The sequence below is a fragment of the Macrotis lagotis genome, chromosome 6 (genome assembly GCF_037893015.1).
Source record: "Macrotis lagotis isolate mMagLag1 chromosome 6, bilby.v1.9.chrom.fasta, whole genome shotgun sequence".
NCBI lineage: Eukaryota > Metazoa > Chordata > Mammalia > Peramelemorphia > Peramelidae > Macrotis > Macrotis lagotis.
The window spans coordinates 89897842-89915008 of NC_133663.1; the positions used below are offsets into that span (position 1 = coordinate 89897842).

The window sequence follows — 17167 nt, forward strand, 5'->3', positions numbered from 1 at the left end:
ATTTGGAAAATCATTTTCTTTCAGTAAGAATAGTCCTTGTATTGTTAATTTTATGAATAGTTAACTTATTGTATAGAACCAACAATAGTTCCAGAGGATTCATGTTGACAAATAAGAGAATAGGTAGATAAAGAATTTAGAGAGGGTGTAGTTTGAAGCATTTTTTTCTGTTAATTTGTTTTACTTTGACTATACACATTTATAATGGGTTTTGTTTTTCTTGCTTTTGCATTGGATGAGGAGAGAATTCAGAAGTGAAAATAAACTAAAATTGGATTTAAAAAGTTCATTTTGATGGAAATTGTCAAATTGTTTCTCTGAAAAAACTTTTATATTAACACTTAAAGATATTCCTTTTCACAATATTTAATAAAGTTGGGATGCTGGTCTTTTTGAAATTAGTATGAATAAAATCACTATACTATCACTTGGGAGAAGAAAAATAATATGCCATTTAGCAACTTTTTAATTGTTCTATTTATGTTCAACTGTTGGTGACTTCATTTGGGGTTTTCTTGGTAAGATATTGGAGTAGTTTACCATTTTCTTCTCCAGTTTTTTTTTTTATAATTGAGAATTGAGGCACAAATGATTGATTTCTCCTTTAATTTTTAGAATTTCTAATTTGGTATTTAATTGGGGATTTTTAATTTTTTCTTTCTATAATTGTTTTAGTTGCATGTTTAATTCATTGACTTCCTCTTTCTCCAATTTATTCACATAAGCATTTAAAGCTATAATGTATCCCCTGAGAGCCACTTTGAGTGAATCCCATAGGTTTTGGTATGTTGTTTCATTATTGTCATTATCTAGAATAAAATGGTTAATTTTTTTTCTATAATTTGTTTTTGGTCCACTCATTCTTTAAAATGAGTTATTCAGTTTCCAATTGGTTCTGGGTCTATATCTCCTTGGCCCAATATTGCATATGACTTTCATTGCATTGTGATCTGAGAAAGATGTATTCACTGTTTTTTTTTGTTTGTTTTTTTGTTTTATTTTTTGCAAGGCAAACAGGGTTAAGTGACTTGCCCAAGGCCACACAGCTAGGTAATTCTTAAGTGTCTGAGCCCGGATTTGAACCCAGGTACTCCTGACTTCAGGGCTGGTGCTTTATTCTCTACACCACCTAGCCGCCCCTAGGATGTATTCACTATTTCTGCCTTTCTGCAGTTAATCATTAGATTTTTATGTCCTAGTACGTGGTCAATTTTTGTATATGTTCCATGTACTGCAGAGAAAAAGGTGTATTCTTTCTATCCCCATTCAGTTTCCTCCATAAGTCTACCATATCTTGTTTTTCTAACAATCTATTTACCTCCTTAACTTCCTACTTGTTTATTTTATGATTTGATTTATCTAGATCTGATAGCGGGAGGTTGAAGTCTCCCACTAGTAGAGTTTTGCTGTCTGTCTTCCTGTAGTTCTTTCAGCTTCTTCTCTATGAATTTGGATGCTGTCCCATTGGGACACTGAAGGGGTGGTATTCAGAAACAAAATACTGGGTCTTTTCCTTTCAAGAATTTTTCTATGGATCCACCTTTCCGCTGACCCTTCTTCATTTTGCTAAGACCTTGAGTTGGGGAGGGGCTGGTTCACAGGGCCTTGGGATCACTAAAGGCTTTACTCACTGAGTTCAGTTCCTCTGGCTGGCCAGTAGGAGGTGCTGGTTGCTTTCTCTGGAGTGTCTGTGACCTTGATTGAGGCCTTCTCCCTTAGCTTGAAGGGAGCAATTGAAGCTATTGAATCCTTTTGCCTTCAATCAGTGGTGGGTTTTACCCTGGGGTGGTGAGGTCATTCCTCTCCTTGTGGTCTGCTTGGCTGGTTCTTCTGCTCGCACTCCTGAGGCACAAAGGATTAAATGACTTGCCTAGGTGTCACACAATTGGAGACCCCATTGGAATTCAATTAAGATGAGTCTTCTAGACTTCAGGCTCAGTGCTCTATCCACTGCACCACTTAGCTTCCATATAACCCTTTAGTTATGGTTGAATAAGATTAAGGGAAAGCCTTGCTTCATCTTTGTGCTCAGTAGAGGTCACCTCTCTCAAAGAACTGTAAATCTCCCTTGTTCTTCTGTAGTAAAATTGTGAAAGCTGAAACAAGTGTTACTGATTGTGCAGTGCTGCTTCTGCTGAGTAACATGTGGCTACAAATACGGTTTCTGACTTAAATCCTTGGGAGATATAAGATACAGAGATTAAATGTCTTACATTTGGAGCTAAAAGAAATCTCACATTTTCTATTTTGAGTCCTTTACTTTGATCTTGAGCAAACAGATACAGAGATGGGAAAAGGCCTATTAGGTAGCCCACCCTGCTGGAAATTGGTAGACCTTTATTCAGACCTAGTTCTCCTCACAGTGCATTCTACTGTACCATGCCTTCAGTTTAGAAGTATTAGAGTCTGAATCAAGGCCTTTCTGATTGCAAATCTAGCATTTTATCCACTCATTACATGTTGTTTGTTTAATTTCTAAAATATATCATTTTAAGGTAGATCCCAATTTTGGATTTTCCCCAATTTTCTAACTTATTCGGTAAATGTTTGGCACACTAAAATTAGAGATTAATTACAAAAAACTATTCGGTAAAAAATTACTTGGATGTTATTAATTGCCCTTTTAAAATGTTGATGTTACCCATCAGGAATTACCCCAGTTTGGTTAATCTTTGTGAATAGTTTAGTCAGGACTGGGTCCAAGCTTCACACAACTGTTTAAATAGTCTTGAGGACACCCCATCTTCTTGCTGCCTTCCATGGAACTGAAAGATAATGCAGGGTTCATTTCTCCTTGAAACAACTGGAGGTCATTGAATTGATTTGATATAAAATATTTAGCTGTATATCCAGGAAGAAATATTATTTGAATAAACTTGATAACTTAGAAAGCCGGTAGATGGACTGTTTTACTCTTCATCCTGGTTAGAAAGTCTTGATTAAAAAATTACCTCAGACATAACTGGCTCTCTGATTCCGAGTAAGACACTTGACTTCTACCTACATCAGTTTCCTTATTTGTAAAATGTAGATGATAACACCTGTCTTCCAGCATTGTTGTAAGGATAAAATCAGAAAGTTATATAACAAACCTTAATGCATTAATTAACGCTAGCTCTTATTGTTATGCCTTTAGTGGTATTATACTTGGGATCTAGCTATGTTTGGTTCAGATAATTAGATCCCAGAATTTAATTATAAGCTAATATGTTCTTTCCATTGCTGCTGGTAAACTTTTTGTCTCTCTCCCCTTCCCCTCAATGCCTTATAAGAGGACTACATAGACAATAGACTATTGTAATGAGTAACCATGTTTTTACATATTTTCCCCTTTTATTCCCTATTTTATGGTTGTTGGGTAAAATTATCTAGTTTTTCCTAACTTGGCATATTTTTCATCAGAATATTCTTTTTGGATATTGTTTAAATCTTACCCTAAGTCACAAATTCCCTTGAAAATTTGGTTTAATGGTTTAAGGTATTGAGTGAAAATTTCACAAGTTTTAAAACCATCTCTGTCATTGATCATAGCTTATTTTTTAAAATTAAATTTTGTTTTTTATTTTTTATGCACTACTCTCCCCCTGTTATTACCCAGATTTTTTCAGAAAAAAAACATCTCAGCAAGAATTTTTTTCAGTAAGAAAAAAGCAAAACAAAATTTCTCAATGGTCTTATATAAAGGAAAAAATATGTCTCAAACAGTTGTCTGAGTCCATTACCACTCCATCCGGAGGTGGGCATATTGTTTCATCTTGATGTTTTTAGAAATAGTGGTTGGTCTTTGTGTTGGTCATAAATCCCAAGTTTTCTTTCTTATTTTTTTTCAAATTTTCTTTTAATCAGCCAAGATCTTCCCTCTTACCTTTCTACCCTAGGTCCAATTTTATCTTATGTTTTTCTTCACTTCTGCATTTGTAAAGTTTCTCTGCATCTCTGGTTGTTTCATCAGAAATGCTTGGGAGTGTCCTATTTTATTAAAGATCCATTTTTCTTCCTATAGGATTATACTATGTTTCATTGGGTAAGTTATTCTTGACTGTAAAGCCCGTATCTTTGTGTTCTGGAAGTTCTCCATTACTTTTAATGGTGATTGCTAAATCAGTGTGATCCACACTTGACTCCTTGGTTCTTGAAGTCTTTTTTTCTGGCTGCTTCTGGTGTTTTTCCTTTTAGCTATGATTCTTCCTGTTTCCACTTTGCCCTCTGGTTTTAAGAGGCCTGTGCATTTTAAGATTTTTTTTAGGGTTTTTTTTTTTTTGCAAGGCAAATTGGGGTTAAGTGGCTTGCCCAAGGCCACACAACTAGGTAATTATTAAGTGTCTGAGACTGGATTTGAACCTAGGTACTCCTGACTCCAAGGCCGGTGCTTTATCCACTATGCCACCTAGCTGCCCCAAGATTTTTTTTGAAATAGGATTCCTAGGCTCTTTTTTTGGTCATGATGTTTCAATAGTCTAATGATTCTTAATTTTTTTTCTCTTTTATCTGTTTTCTAGGTCAGTTGTTTATGCTGTCAGCTTATGTTTTCTTTTTTTCCCAGCCTTTTAACTTTGTTTTAATATTTCTTGTTGTTCCTGAAGTTATTGACTGCTGCTTAAATTTTCAAGGGAGTTTGTGACTTGGGTAAGATTTTATACCTCTTGAGACAAGCTGTTAATTAGTTCCTTTTCCAATTCTTTCTTTCATGGCTCTTATTTTTTTCCCCTAATTTTTCCTTTAAGAGCTCTTCATTTTGAAAACTTTTTTGCAAGGCAGAGTTAAATGACTTACCCAGGGTCATATAGCTAGTAAGTGTAAAGTGTCTGAGACTGAATTTGAATTTGGGTCCTCCTGACTCTTAAGTTCTGTGTTGTATCCCACTTAGATGCCCCTTGAAATATTTTTTTAATTGAAATTTTATTGTATTTTTTCACTTACATGTTATGGTAGTTTTTCACCATTCATCTAGTTTCTTAATTATGAGTTACACATTTTTCTACTACTCCTCCCTTCCCTCCCCCCCCATGTAGTAGCAAACAGTTGGTAAAAGTTATACATGTATGTTTGTGTTTAACATATTTACACATTAGTCATTTTGTGTAAGAGGAATTACTACTGGGGGAAAGAAAGAAAACCATGAGATAAGAAGGAAAAACAAGGGAAGTTTTTAAAAAGTGAATATAGTGTTCATTCAGATTCCATGGTTTTTTTCTCTCTCTGTTATGGATGATATTTTCCATTGTAGGTCTCCCAGAGTTGTCCTTGATGACTGAGCTACTGAGAGGAGTTGCTAATGTGTACAGTTTTCTTAGTTCTGCTCCCTTCACTCAGCATCAGTTCATGTAATTCTTTCCATGCCCCTTGAAATATTTTTAAAATATTAACTCTTGCTTTATCTCATATTAGGAGTTCTAGTTTAGTTTGTGCATAAGCTATATTTTTCTGAGGCATTACTTGTGGACATTTTAGAGTAATTCTTAAGAATGTCTTAAGAGTCCCTGTTACCATAATAATTCATGGTGTTATACTTTTTTGGTCCATTCTTCCTGAATATTTTGGCCTTGATGTTGAGGCTGGATTCTTTGTACTTCTGGAGAGAATGTCTGAGATGGGTCTGAACAAGAATAGATTGCTGAGGAACCCCATCAGATGAAACACTGTTGGCTCAGAGTGGTAGATTCCATTTGGTTTGGGATTCTGACCTTAATTTATTCTTCTGTTGGTTTGTCTAGATATTGGAAGAGAGGCCCCACTTTGAACCTGAGAGGTTTGAGCCACACTACTGATGCTGCTACTGCTGCCTCTTGAATTTCTTCTTTTTCTCCTTATGTAGCCTAGGGCTTCCTTGCCTGGCAAAGCTGCTCCCCTTCTCAATCTGTCCTACATCCATGATCTAGGACTGGGCAGTGGATGATAAGACAGTTGATTGGCACCTCTCCCTGTTGCAGAGCTCTGGTGTGGGTCTGGGGGTTTCCCAGTTAGAGCCTGATAGCTCTCCCTGGGATCTGAAATGTTCAAGCGTTCTCTTGGATCAGTATGGTGTCCACTGAACTTCCTGCCTGTCTCTCTGTGCCAAGCTTGGTAAATGACATGTGATTTTTTTTCTAGATTTCCCCATCAGGACTCAATTTGGTACATTTCCTAGGTCTGTCTAGAGGAGTTTATAGAGAGAAACAACTAGCAGTGTGTTTTTTCATCTGCCAGCTTGGCTTTACCTGGTAATAGCTTATTGATGGAGTGGTTGAAGTTATTGTGGCTGAAATTTTGGCATAAAGAAAATATGGCAGAATATGGACAAAAGCATTAAATAGGGGCGGCTAGGTGGCACAGTGCATAGAGCACGGGCCCTGGAGTCAGGAGTAACCTGAGTTCAAATTTGGCCTCAGACACTTAATAATTACCTGGCTGTGTGGCCATGGGCAAGCCACTTAACCCCACTGCCTTGCAAAGAAAAAAACCCTAAAAAAAAGTATTAAGAGTTAAAAAGGTACATGGTTAAAATAATTGAAAAGCAGGTAGATCATGAAATAATAAAATTCTAATATTGTTAAATAATTTAAATATTTAAAGTCATTATTTTAAGGATCTCTGATTTTTGTATGTGTAGAAAATTCTTTGATCATGGCCTCCTATAAACTTCCTAGATAAGTCTTAGTAATCTGAGATAGAAAAATTAATAAGTATCAGAACAATCCAGGTGATGATATTTTCTCTGCCATGATATCTCAAATTTTAAAGTATTAGAAGAGAATCATAAACTACTGAAAATGTTTGTCTTAGTTTTGCAGATTGCTAAGAATTTTAAAATAAGATCCCAATGTAATTAGATAATAATTAGTTAATGTAAGATCAGTCAGAAGCCCTGGATCAAATCTGATAGCTGCAGTATCACTGAATACTAATAAAACTAATTTGAATTTCAGCTTTCTTGGAGCTTGGTTGGGTCTTTTAGAAGAACAGTTTTTAGGGGAAGTTAGGTGGCACAGTGGATAGAGAGTCCTGGCGTCAGGAGGACTTGAGTTCAAATTTGGCCTCAGTCACTTAATAATCGCCTAGCTGTGTGACCTTGGGCAAGTCACTGAACCCCATGGCCTTAACTAAAGCAATTTTTTAAAAAAAAGTACAACTTTAAGGGGCAGCTAGGTAGTGTAATGGATAAAGCACTGGCCCTGGAGTCAGGAGTACCTGGGTTCAAATCCGGTCTCAGACACTTAATAATCACCTAGCTGTGTGGCCTTGGGCAAGCCACTTAACCCCATTTGCCTTGTAAAAACCTAAAAAAATTTTTTAAAAAGTACAACTTTTAAAGCTATATGGTCAGAGGTTTTTATCCTTTAAACTTGTGCCTCTATGGAAAATTTTTGGCTAGAGTCAAGCAAACTTCCTTTGTGGCTCCCCTTTTCTCCAGCCCTCTAGTGCATTTCAACTTATTAAAACATTCTTTTCCAATGCTCTGCACTGTAGTGTCCATTACTATAGCATTTCTGTACTCTATCCGACTGGAACCTTAAGGGTATTCTGTTTTTCTTTTGCATTTTTTCCTCTTCCTTTTACCCCTTCTTTCTTCCCTGTCATATTTAATGTCATCTTCAATCATCCAATTTTCTTGGAATCTGTATCTTATCCTTTTTTAAAAAAAGTTTTTGCAAATCAATGGGGTTAAGTGGCTTGCCCAAGGCCACACAGCTAGGTGATTATTAAGTGTCTGAGACCACATTTGAACTCCAGGTCCTCTTGACTCCAGGGTCAGTGCTCTATCCACTGTGCCACCTAGCTGCCCTGTGTCTTATTCTTAAAAGAAGAAATTATGATTCTTTTCCTTTCTGGGGACACATGTGCTACTTCCTTATTCTAAAAGACTACATGAATGTGATTTATTTTGCCATTCTGTATTTTTATTCAGGAAGAAAATAACTTTCTTCTACTTTTACTATTGAAAGTTTGCTTGTTTATTGGACTATATGACATATCTTTTTTTACTATCCTATTATTACAGAGTGATGAGAAAAATGAAAATGAAAAATTTCTATCAACACCTTACAGACTAAGGAAAAGACTGACAGGTATGTCCTTTATAACTTATGACAGGTATAAATTCCCATTAAAAAGAATGCAGTTGGGGGCGGCTAGGTCGTGCAGTAGATAGAGCACTGGTCCTGGAGTCAGGAGTACCTGAGTTCAAATCTGACCTCAGACACTTAATAATCACCTAGCTGTGTGACCTTGGGCAAGTCACTTAACCCCATTGCCTTTCAAAAAAAAAACTTCAAAAAAAAAGAATGCGGTTAACATTGATGTGTTACAGCTCAAATACCATTTCCTCTCAAAATCTGTTTTAGCTACCTTCCTGTTGTATATTGTCCTTTTTCAGCTTGCTTTTTGTAAGTTTCCTTCCCCTATTAGATTATAAACTCTTTGAGGGTAGGGACTGTCTGTCTTTTCTTTTTCTGTTATTACTCCCAGTTCAGCACAGTGCCTGGCAGACAATAGCTGCTTAATAAGTGTTTATTGACTTGCCATTTTTCTTATTTTGCCTTGAATTTGTCTTGTATCCCTTATGCTACTTTGTATTATCAGTTATCTTTTGTTCACGTTTCCTATTTCCCTGAATAGAAAACAAACTTCTTGAGAAGAGGAATCTTATACAATCTTTGTATCCCCTGAATATAACATCATGACCTCAACATAACATAGTTCCGTTGGTCGGTAAACATTTATTGTTTCCTATGTATTAGGCTCAGTGCTAAGTGCTGGGAATACAAAGAAAGGCAAAAGATAGTTCCTGCCCTTGAGGAATTTACATTCTTATGGGGGACACCACCCATGAAAGGAAGGTAGAAAGAGGAGAGGAAGGAATGGGACTGGAAGAGCACCCTATACAGCAGGTAGGCAAGGAGGAGATGACTGGCCAGGAGCTCTTAGCTCTCCTTCCTCCCTCTTTGAATCACAGGGGCTCCAGGGCAGGATGTAATCCTGATTACAAGATTGATGTGACCTGCAGGATGAGGAGATTCCTAGGGTCAGCTCAAGCCCAGAGGCCTGCAGCCAGGTGTGAGAGTAAGCAGTGAATAGGCATCATTTCTACCCTCTGGAAAGCATTTTATCAATCACCCAATTGAGATACAGTTATGAAGTGCTGTCTGTATGTGCTGAGTTCTGGGGAAAAAAAACAGGTAAAAGAATAGTCCTTGCCCTCAAGCTCAAGGAGGTTATAATGGGGGAAACAACATTCAGAAAAAGTAAGCAGCATTATATAGAATAAATAGGAAATAATTAGCAAAGGGAAAGCACTAGAATTAAGCAATTTGGGTGTGGCTACATGGAGAAAATGGGATTCTAATTGGGACATAATGGAAGCCAAGGAGATTATTAGTTGGGCCAGCAGGAGTAGAGGAGGGGAGGGTATTCTAGGCATGAGGGACAGTCAGAGAAAATGCTCTGATCTGAGAGATGCAGGAGGCTATTGTAAGGGGTAAAGCTTCAAAGGGTAGGATGGGTTATGAAGGGTTTTGAATGTCAACAGAACATTTTGAATTTGTTCCTTGAGATAATAGGGAATCATTTGAGGGGTAACATGGTCTGAGCTGCATTTTCAGAAAATTACTTTAGTGGCTGAATTGAGTACAAATTGGAGTGGGGAGAGACTTGAGGCAGGCAGACCCTTCGTGGGCTACTGCAGTAATTAGGGCATGAAGTAATGAAGGCCTGCACAGTGGTAGGGTGGAAGTAACAGGAGGCAACTGGGCATATTTGAGAGTTGTTGCAGAGGTGAAATCAGTAGGCTTTGGCAATAATCCAGGATGACTCCTAGGTTGTGAGCTTGAGGGCCTGGAAAAATGGTGTTGTCCATAATAATTGGTAAGGTAGGTTTTAGGGGAAAAGATCATGAAATCTGTTTTGGACAGTAATGCATTTAAGATGCATTTCATATCTGATATGTTTTCTCTGAAACTATGTACAGTATATAATTAAAAATTCTAGATAGTGGAATGTTTTGGGCCTTTTATCTCCTGCTAGACCTTAGATTTCAAAGTTTTTGTGCTATTGCAGTCTTTTTTTGAGCTGTGGAATTTTAATAGGATAATCAGTATCATTCTTTTAATATCATCCAAAGATAGTACTGAATGTTTAAATATTCTTATCCCATAAAATATTTAGGTGCATTTCTTTTATTTGTGGCCAAAATATTCTATGCCTTTTTCTTCCTTTTCCAATTATGTCTTAATCTCAGGAAAAGAGGATGCAGAGTTCCATACTCTTCACCTGAAGGTGTGCCTTACTCTTGCTCTTTCTCCCTCTCATACTGTAAAGATGGGCAGTATTTTGAAGATATTCATTGATCACAACATATAAGTATGGGGATAGTAATTTTTTTTTTTTAGGTTTTTGCAAGGCAAATGCGGTTAAGTGGCTTGCCCAAGACCACACAGCTAGGTAATTATTAAGTGTCTAAGACCGGATTTGAACCCAGGTACTCCTGACTCCAGGGCCATTGCTTTATCCACTGCACCACCTAGCCGCCCCTGGGATAGTAATTTTTTAAAAATAAAAGTTTGTCTTCTGCCTTCTACTGATAGCAAATAGATATTTCTAAGGAATCATCACAAATTTATTTTTTTAAGGCTTTTTGAGTACTTGATTTTAACCACAGGAAAACCAAAGATGTACTTGGCAACTGTTTACACTCCAGAATTTTTTATTTTTAACAAACCTTTTTGTCTGTCTATTGTTTGTTTACTTTGCTTCATAATTGATAGATTCTGTCAACATGCATTTATTAAGCACTTGCTGTGTGCCACACATGTTGTTGGGTTCTGTTTAATCAAAGGGAAAAGATGTGAAACAGCCCTTTTCTTCATCTGGGGAGACAAGTGTCAATATATGCAGAATAAACAGGAGGTAATATGAGGAGTACAGGTTGAAGGCCTTGATCACTAGAGGGCCTGGAGAAGTCACAAAAAGTTTCATGTAGAACATTTCATGGACGTTAGAGATTCTGAGAGATTGAAGTGAAGGAAAGCACTGCAGACCTAGGGAAATAGGAGAATCTGTGATGAGCCGTCAGGTGAGTTTGACTCGACCAGAAAATGTGAAGAGAAGCAATATATAAGAAGACTGTAAAAGTCTGTGTGAAGGATTTTAAATGCCAAAATGAGGGATTTGTGCCTGATTAGAGGCACTGGGGAAGCCTTGGGAATTTACTGAGAGGGAAATGAGTAATCACATGTCAGGCAGGCACTGTGCGCAGTATTGAGGTTACAGTGACATACATGAAATGGTCCTTTTTTATCTGTATTGTTACAAATCACACATTCCTTTTTATATCCCTAGTTTCTACTTTACCATCTGACACTGAAAGTGAATATTCTGATTCAAATTCAGAAGATGATAAAGGGGTCAGACAGGAAGAGGAAGACAAGACAAGTGAAGTATTAATGGATCAGAAGAGAATTGCTAAGCACAAATCAGTTTCATCATCTTGCAAAAAAGTATCAGCTAAAAAAATGAAAAAAGACAAAACAGTAAGTGGGGAAACTTATTTAAATAGATTTTTATTATTAATATTTTTATATTCTCAAAGATTAAATCCAGAGATTTTTAAGAATAATACTTTTTCTGGGCATTTTCTTCCATACTTCACTTTAACAATGAATAACTATATATATATATATCAGTTTAATTTGCTTTAGATTTTTTCCCATGTGTTACTAAATATTGGAATTTTGAGTTGTTCAATTGCATCCAACTCTTTGTGACCCCATTTGGGATTTTTCTTGGCAGAGATAATACTGAAATAGTTGGCCATTTCCAACTCCAGCTCATTTTATAGATAAGGAAACTAAGACAAAGAGGGTTAAGTGACTTGGCCAGGATCACACAGCTAGTAAATATCTGAGGCCAGGGAAGATGAGTCTTCCAGACTTCAGTCCTGTCATTTGATCCACTGCACCACCAGTCTGTCCTACAGAAGCTAATTAAAATGTAAATCAATTGTTATATTAAGAAGACTAAAAGATCCTAGCAATAACATCATATGCTCAAAAAGCTATAAAACCACATATCTTTTGACATAGAAATACTGCTATTAGGTATATAAACTAACATTTATATCATCTCTTTTTGTGGTGGCAAAGAATTGAAAATTGAGGCATTGCTCAACTATTAGGGAATGGTTGAACAAATTGTGATAGATAAGAAAGAATGGGGACGGCTAGGTGGTGCATTGGATAGAGCACCGGGCCCTGGAGTCAGGAGGACCTGAGTTCAAATTTGACCTGAGATACCTAATAATTACCTAGCCGTGTGGCCTTGGGCAAGCCACTTAACCCCATTTGCCTTGAAAAAAAGAGAGAGAGAAATAATGAAGGGGAATGATTTTAAAATAATATGAGAAGACCTGTATGAACTGAAGTGAAGCGAGCAGAACCAGAATAATATATACAGTAAAAACAATATTGTGAAGATATAGTAAAAATTTATTAACTCATCAAATAGTAACACACCCTAGTTCCAAAGGGCTTTTGATGAGACCTGCAGGAAATTGAGGCAGATTTAAAGTGACATGCCCATGGTCATACAACTATTTAAGTGTCTGAAGCCATTTTTGAGCTCACATCTTACTGACTGCAGGTCCAGTGCTTTATCTTAGTGTGCCACCAAGCTGCCTTCCTTTAACCCATTAAAAATTGAGACAGCCAATAATGGAATTAAGTTGAGAGCTAACATATATCCCAGAATTATTGCATTTGCCAAATAGAGTTAAGGATATAAATTGATTTATAAAATCAATATATCTAAGAATATAAATTGATTTATAAAATCTTAAAAATGATAATGATGCAGTGATGCATAGAAAAAGGATAATATTATAAGTAGTATTCCTGCATAAAACAGTGGAAATAGAGTAATTGAGTTTAAAGAAAGCTTGACAAGAGGCTTGGCTAAACAAAGTCACAAGGTAGTATGGATTTTACCTTAAATGCTTAGAGACAATCTTTTCTCTCTATTTCAGGACATTTATGCGCTTGGTCATTACTTAGGCCCTTCTGTTTATTTATACTTGTTTACTTTTCAAACATCAATGATCCTGTTTTTAAAAATCAGTTTTTCAGCAACATGGGGTTGGTGATCAGTCTTTTTTTTTTTTGCAAGGCAAGGGGGGTTAAGTGGCTTGCCCAAGGCCACACGGCTAGGTAATTATTATTAAGTGTGTGTGGCCACGTTTGAACTCAGGTACTCAAGGCCGGTGCTCTATCCACTGTGCCACCTAACTGTCCCTGGTGATCAGTCTTAATGGACGTGCTCAATTCATTAGTGCAACAATCAGGGACAATTTTAGGGTATCTGCAATGCAGAATATCATCTGTATCCAAAGAAAGAGTTTAAACAAAGACCAAAGACCTTTAATCAATTAATTTTTAAAAAAGATTTTATTTGAGTTATACAATTTTTTCCTCTAATCTTACTTCCCTCCCCCCACCCCCACAGAAGGCAATTTGCCAAAGACCTGTAATTTAAAAAAAAGGTTATTATATAATTTTGCTCTCAATATATTTCATTTTTTCCTTAAGGATATGATTTCTCAACACATTCAGTTTTGATCAATGTAAAGCATGGAAACAATATAAAGACTATTAGACTGCCTTCTGTGTGTGTGGGAATTGTTAAACACAAAAAAAATAAAAAATTTTTTGCTTTTTTTATTAAAGGTATTATTTGAGTTTTACAATTTTCCCCCCATCTTACTTCCCTCCCCCCCACCCCTCCACAGAAAGCAATCTGTCAGTCTTTACTTTGTTTCCATGTTGTACATTGATCCAAATTGAGTATAATGAGAAAGAAATCATATCCTTAAGGAAGAAACATAAAGTATAAGAGATAACAAGATCAGACAATAAGATAATCTGTTTTTTTTTTTTTTCTAAATTAAAGGGAATAGTCCTTATCTGGATACAGATGGTATTCTCCATTGCAGACAGCCCCAAATTGTTCCCGATTGTTGCACTGATGGAATGAGCAAGTCCTTCAAGTTTGAACATCACTCCCATGTTGCTGTTAGGGTGTACAGTATTTTTCTGGTTCTGCTCATCTCACTCAGCATCAGTTCATGAAAATCCTTCTAGGCTTCCCTGAAATCCCATCCCTCCTGGTTTCTAACAGAGCAATAGTTTCCATGACATACATATACCACAGTTTGCTAAGCCATTCCCCAATTGAAGGACATGTACTTGATTCCCAATTCTTTGCCACCACAAACAGGGCTGCTATAAATATTTTTGTACAAGTGATGTTTTTACCCTTTTTCATCATCTCTTCAGGGTATAGACCCAGTAGTGGTATTGCTGGGTCAAAGGGTATGCACATTTTTGTTGCCCTTTGGGCATAGTTCCAAATAGCTCTCCAGAAAGGTTGGATGAGTTCACAGCTCCACTAACAGTGTCATAGTGTCCCAGATTTCCCACAACCCTTCCAACAATGATCATTATCCTTTCTGGTCATATTGACCAATCTGAGACATGTGAGGTGGTACCTTGGAGAAGCTTTAACTTGCATTTCTCTAATAATTAATGATTTAGAGAAAATTTTTTCATATGGCTATGGATTGCTTTTATCTCCTCATCTGTAAATTGCCTTTGCATATCCTTTGACCATTTGTCAATTGGGGAATGGCTTTTTGTTTTAAAAATATGACTCAGTTCTCTGTATATTTTAGAAATGAGTCCTTTGTCAGAATCATTAGTTGTAAAGATTGTTTCCCAATTTACTACATTTCTTTTGATCTTGGTTACAGTGGTTTTATCTGTGCAAAAGCTTTTTAATTTAATGTAATCAAAATCATTTAGTTGGTTTTTGGTGATGTTCTCCAATTCTTCCTTAGTCATAAACTGCTCCCCTTTCTATAGATCTGACAGGTAAACTAGTCCTTGATCTTCTAATTTGCTTTTATAGTATTGTTTTTTTTATGTCTAAGTCCTGTAACCATTTGGATCTTATCTTGGTAAAGGGTGTTGGGTGTTGGTCTAATCTAAGTTTCTTCCATACTAACTTCCAATTATCCCAGCAGTTTTTATCAAAGAGGGAGTTTTTATCCCAATGGCTGGACTCTTTGGGTTTATCAAACAGCAGATTACTATAATCATCTCCTGCTTTTACACCTAGTCTATTCCACTGGTCCCCACTCTATTTCTTAGCCAACACCTGACAGTTTTGATGACTGATGCTTTATAATATAATTTTAGATCAGGTAGGGCTAAGCCACCTTCTTTTGCACTTTTTTTCATTAAGCTCCTGGAAATTCTTGACTTTTTATTTCTTCATATGAATTTACTTAACAATTTTTTCTGGCTCATTAAAGTAATTTTTTGGAATTTTGATTAGTAGGGCACTAAACAGGTAGTTTAGTTTTGGTAGAATTGTTATTTTTATTATATTAGCTCTACCTATCCATGAGCAGTTGATATTTTCCCAGTTATTTAAATCTGATTTAATTTGCGTGAGAAGTGTTTTATAATTGTTTTAAAAAATTTCTGAGTCTGTCTTGGCAAATAGACTCCCAGGTATTTTATATTGTCTGAGGTTATTTTGAATGGGATTTCTCTTTCTAGCTCTTCCTACTGTATCTTGCTAGACATATATAGAAAAGTTGAGGATTTATGAGGGTTTATTTTATAACCTGCAACTTTGCTAAAATTGCTAATTGTTTCCAGTAGTTTTTTTGTATGATATCTTGGGATTCTCTAGGTAGACCATCATGTCATCTGCAAAGAGTGAGAGTTTTGTCTCTTCCTTCCCAATTCTAATTCCTTCAATTTCTTTTTCTTTAATCACTGAAGCTAACATTTCTAATACAGTATTGAATAGTAGTGGTGATAATGGGCACCCTTGTTTCACCTGTGATCTTTTTGGGAATGCCTCTAGCCTCTCCCCATTGAATATAATGCTTGTTGATGGTTTCAGATAGATACTGCTAATTATTCTAAAAAATTTTAAAAATCCAGTTTTTCCAACCTTGTTCAAATTTGCAAGATATCATAATTTGGATGGCAATCCAGTTTTCTTTGCCTTTTTGTATTTCATATTATGTATTTCATTATTTGAAGTAGTTTGCTGGTGTGGATACAGTAATAGATTGGAATTAGGTCCTGAGTTCAAATTTTCCCTTAGGTACTTGCTAGATATATAAAGTTATAACCTCTTTGATCCTCAAGTCTCCTCCTCTTTAAAAGGATGAACTTGATAGTCTCTGAGGTTCAATGATTTTTTTTTCCCTTTATCATGATTAATGTATAAGTCCTAAATGTTTGGGTCTAGAATCCTTGATTTCTCTTTTTAGCTGCTTGGAGTATTTTTTTTCTTTCACTTAATAGTCCTGTATCTTAGCAATCACATTTCTGGTTGTTTCAAGTTAGTTTTCTCCATGGTGGTAACCTAATGATTCTTTTTGGCCTGGAATTTTATAGTAGAAGGCCGTTTTCTTTTGGTCACTTCTTCATTCTTTGTTCTGAGACATATAGTATCTAGCTTTTGCTGTTTATAAATATTATTTTTTAACTTCAATTTTCCATTGGAATTGTCTTGCCACAGTTTTTCCTTCCTTCTCTGTTGATTATTATTTTACTTAATTTGATGCATTTCTTAAATTTTTTGAAGTAATATATAACTCTTGGATTTTTGTAAAAGACTTAGGTTTCTGACTTTGCCAACTAAAGCATATCTATTTAAAAAGTAAAACAGAAAAAGAAGATTCTACATTAAATTGCAAATCTCTTACACAATTTGCTTTCTCTTTTAACTGTGTGATAAAATCAACATAAAATTTTCAAACGTAAGTATCAAACAAAGGAGACATGTTTCCTTCTGGACTTCCTTCTGTTTTCTCCTATGCATTTAAATATTGTTTTTTTCCTGTTTTTGTCAGCCACAGTCTCCTCTTCTCTCACCTTTATTAGCCATTTCTCACCCACCAATGGAAAAAAGAGGAAACCCTTGTAACAAATATATTGTCAAAGTTTCCCTACATTTACTGTGTTCACAAATGTGTGTTTTATTCTAAGAAATGGATAGTATGGGGCGGCTAGGTGACGGAGTGGCCACTTAACCCCCATTTGCCTTGCAAAAACCTAAAAATAAAAAATGGATAGTATGACTCACAATCACTGTTTCTAAATCTCTCAAATTTTTATTT

The 17167-nt window shown here is 36.0% G+C and overlaps 1 protein-coding gene across 4 annotated transcripts in view; it reads left to right on the forward strand.

Annotated features, from left to right (window-relative positions):
* ORC2 (origin recognition complex subunit 2) overlaps positions 1–17167 on the forward strand; it is a 74594-nt gene that overhangs the window by 17837 nt on the left and 39590 nt on the right. For all 4 annotated transcript variants that reach the window (XR_012469453.1, XR_012469454.1, XR_012469455.1 and 1 more), the window contains exons 7-8: positions 7979–8045; positions 11314–11504. Coding sequence is in view for 1 of the 4 variants with exons in the window: in XM_074191668.1 (XP_074047769.1) it covers positions 7979–8045; positions 11314–11504 (258 nt within the window). In the remaining 3 variants the exon portion in view is untranslated. The remainder of the gene's footprint in view (positions 1–7978; positions 8046–11313; positions 11505–17167) is intronic.